Raw genomic sequence first — 1,793 nt, forward strand, 5'->3', positions numbered from 1 at the left:
AGGAGGCCGCAAGTGAGCTCTTCCCGGCTCGTCGACAACCCACCACCGCTATCCCCAACTTGTGTGCTGCTGCCCCAAACGAGGGCTTCTCGACCGACGCGTACCTGGAGGGCAGTAATAAGGCAGTAATAGGAGGAATACAGTAATCCTATGCTGGGCGAAAACTGAGCATAAATACCTTCTAGGGTTCCTCATAAAGTCCCTCCTACGCTCTCTTGTGGCACACATAAAGACTGTTTCCGCCCACGATACAGCGTAATCAACGCTACCGGGTAGGATAACACCCTCGTCCACAAAGGCCACTGGACAGTGTTGACGGAAGGGAGACCACACCCTACTGAGCCGATGGGTATCCCCATCACTATACCTACTACGACGGTCTCATCCACCCCTATGCCAATACTAGCCTTACCCCATCCTCAGGATATCCTTTGGCTCTCCTCCTCCTCCTCCATCCAAGGGTAGAGGCATCTCCAGCGGCCCTCCAGTGCGGACAGTGGTGAGATACCTTATCTGTTCGGCCAAGTCCCACTCATCATGGCCATCACCATTGATGAGAGTTGCCTCCTCCAAGCTGAAGTCAGTTGTCTGTTGAGGCCCTTGGATGTCAGCCAGTAGCCTCTCTGACTGCGTGACGAGTCTATTGATGATGCCCCTGAGGTTGGTATGCTCCTCCTCTGCCTCCCCTCCATGACCCTCCCCAATCCACTCTCCCTTCCTATGCAGGTCGAGACATGTGAATACATCTCCCTTGGCACCATCAAGGAGATACTCTCCAGTAAGGGCTTCCAGGATGTCAGGAGAGTCCTCCATCCCAGTAGGCCCCTCGGAAGGTACCTCCTCCCACCCACCACTCTCCATCACCTTCATGACTCTCTCACTGACCTCTACCGGCACCTACTACTATACCCTGCCTATTGCTACTGGACGTAATACTGCCCACCTGTAGGTCCTCATCCTCGGGGTTCTCCTCAGCCCTACGTATCCTCTCTCGAATCGCAACCATCATACCCTTCAATCGGTCCACATCCCATGTCGACACCTCAGCACCCGAGCCCCTATCGACATACAGGCTGGTGGCACAGGAGTCGATGGAGAAGCGTTGTAGGGCTGGCCATAAGTCCTTAAGGGGGTTCGGCACTGGAGCACCTTCCTCGATAGGAGAGCTCTCCTGAAGTAGAGCATTCGAAGGAGCCTCACCAGTGCACCTACCGTTGGAGGGCAGAAGACCGCATCGATATCCATCACCTCCTCCTTAGACAGTTCATCAGCCTCCAGCAGCCATCGTGCCATGACCTCAGCCTGTAAGTACTCCAACCACTCCATCTCCACCACCATCACGACCCTACCTGTTGGATGTTCACCGGCTCTGGTAACTCCATGACAAGGCCAACCTGTTGGCATCGAGTACTACGACAAACCATCTCCAACATCATATCAAGGACGACCTAAAGGTGATGATGGTGACGATGACCAGCCCCTTCTCAGTCTACCTTCATGCCTAGAGATGCCCCTCGATGCAGCTCCTCTATAGCCCATCTCTGTAGGGGAGTGCGGAAGTCAGTGGGAGTGGCCAGAGCCACATCCAATACATACTTAGGAGACACCAGCTGTAGACGGCCCCTGTGTTCTGAACACCACAATGAGCATGAGGACGGAAGCCGATCCTGACCTGAGCCGTCGGCCAGCAGCCTGCAAACCCTCTCCACTATAGATGTCCTCGGTGAGCCTCTACTGGTAATCATGATGAAGACAGGACGAGACCGGACCGCCCCCTGGAGTGGGCGCTCATC

At 55.0% G+C, this 1,793-nt stretch overlaps 1 protein-coding gene across 1 annotated transcript; it reads right to left on the minus strand.

Moving 5' to 3' along the window:
* Positions 1-408: 408 nt before the first annotated feature.
* Pmar_PMAR012797 (hypothetical protein) lies at positions 409-1,745 on the minus strand (the record flags this gene model as incomplete). The annotated part of the gene is made up of 6 exons (XM_002768306.1): positions 409-897; positions 944-1,171; positions 1,213-1,302; positions 1,350-1,448; positions 1,494-1,630; positions 1,673-1,745. The coding sequence occupies 6 exons, from the start codon at positions 1,743-1,745 to the stop codon at positions 409-411; spliced, it is 1,116 nt and encodes a 371-aa protein (XP_002768352.1).
* Positions 1,746-1,793: the final 48 nt, after the last annotated feature.

Source organism: Perkinsus marinus (genome assembly GCF_000006405.1).
Source record: "Perkinsus marinus ATCC 50983 genomic scaffold scf_1104296968772, whole genome shotgun sequence".
NCBI classification, from domain to species: domain Eukaryota; phylum Perkinsozoa; order Perkinsida; family Perkinsidae; genus Perkinsus; species Perkinsus marinus.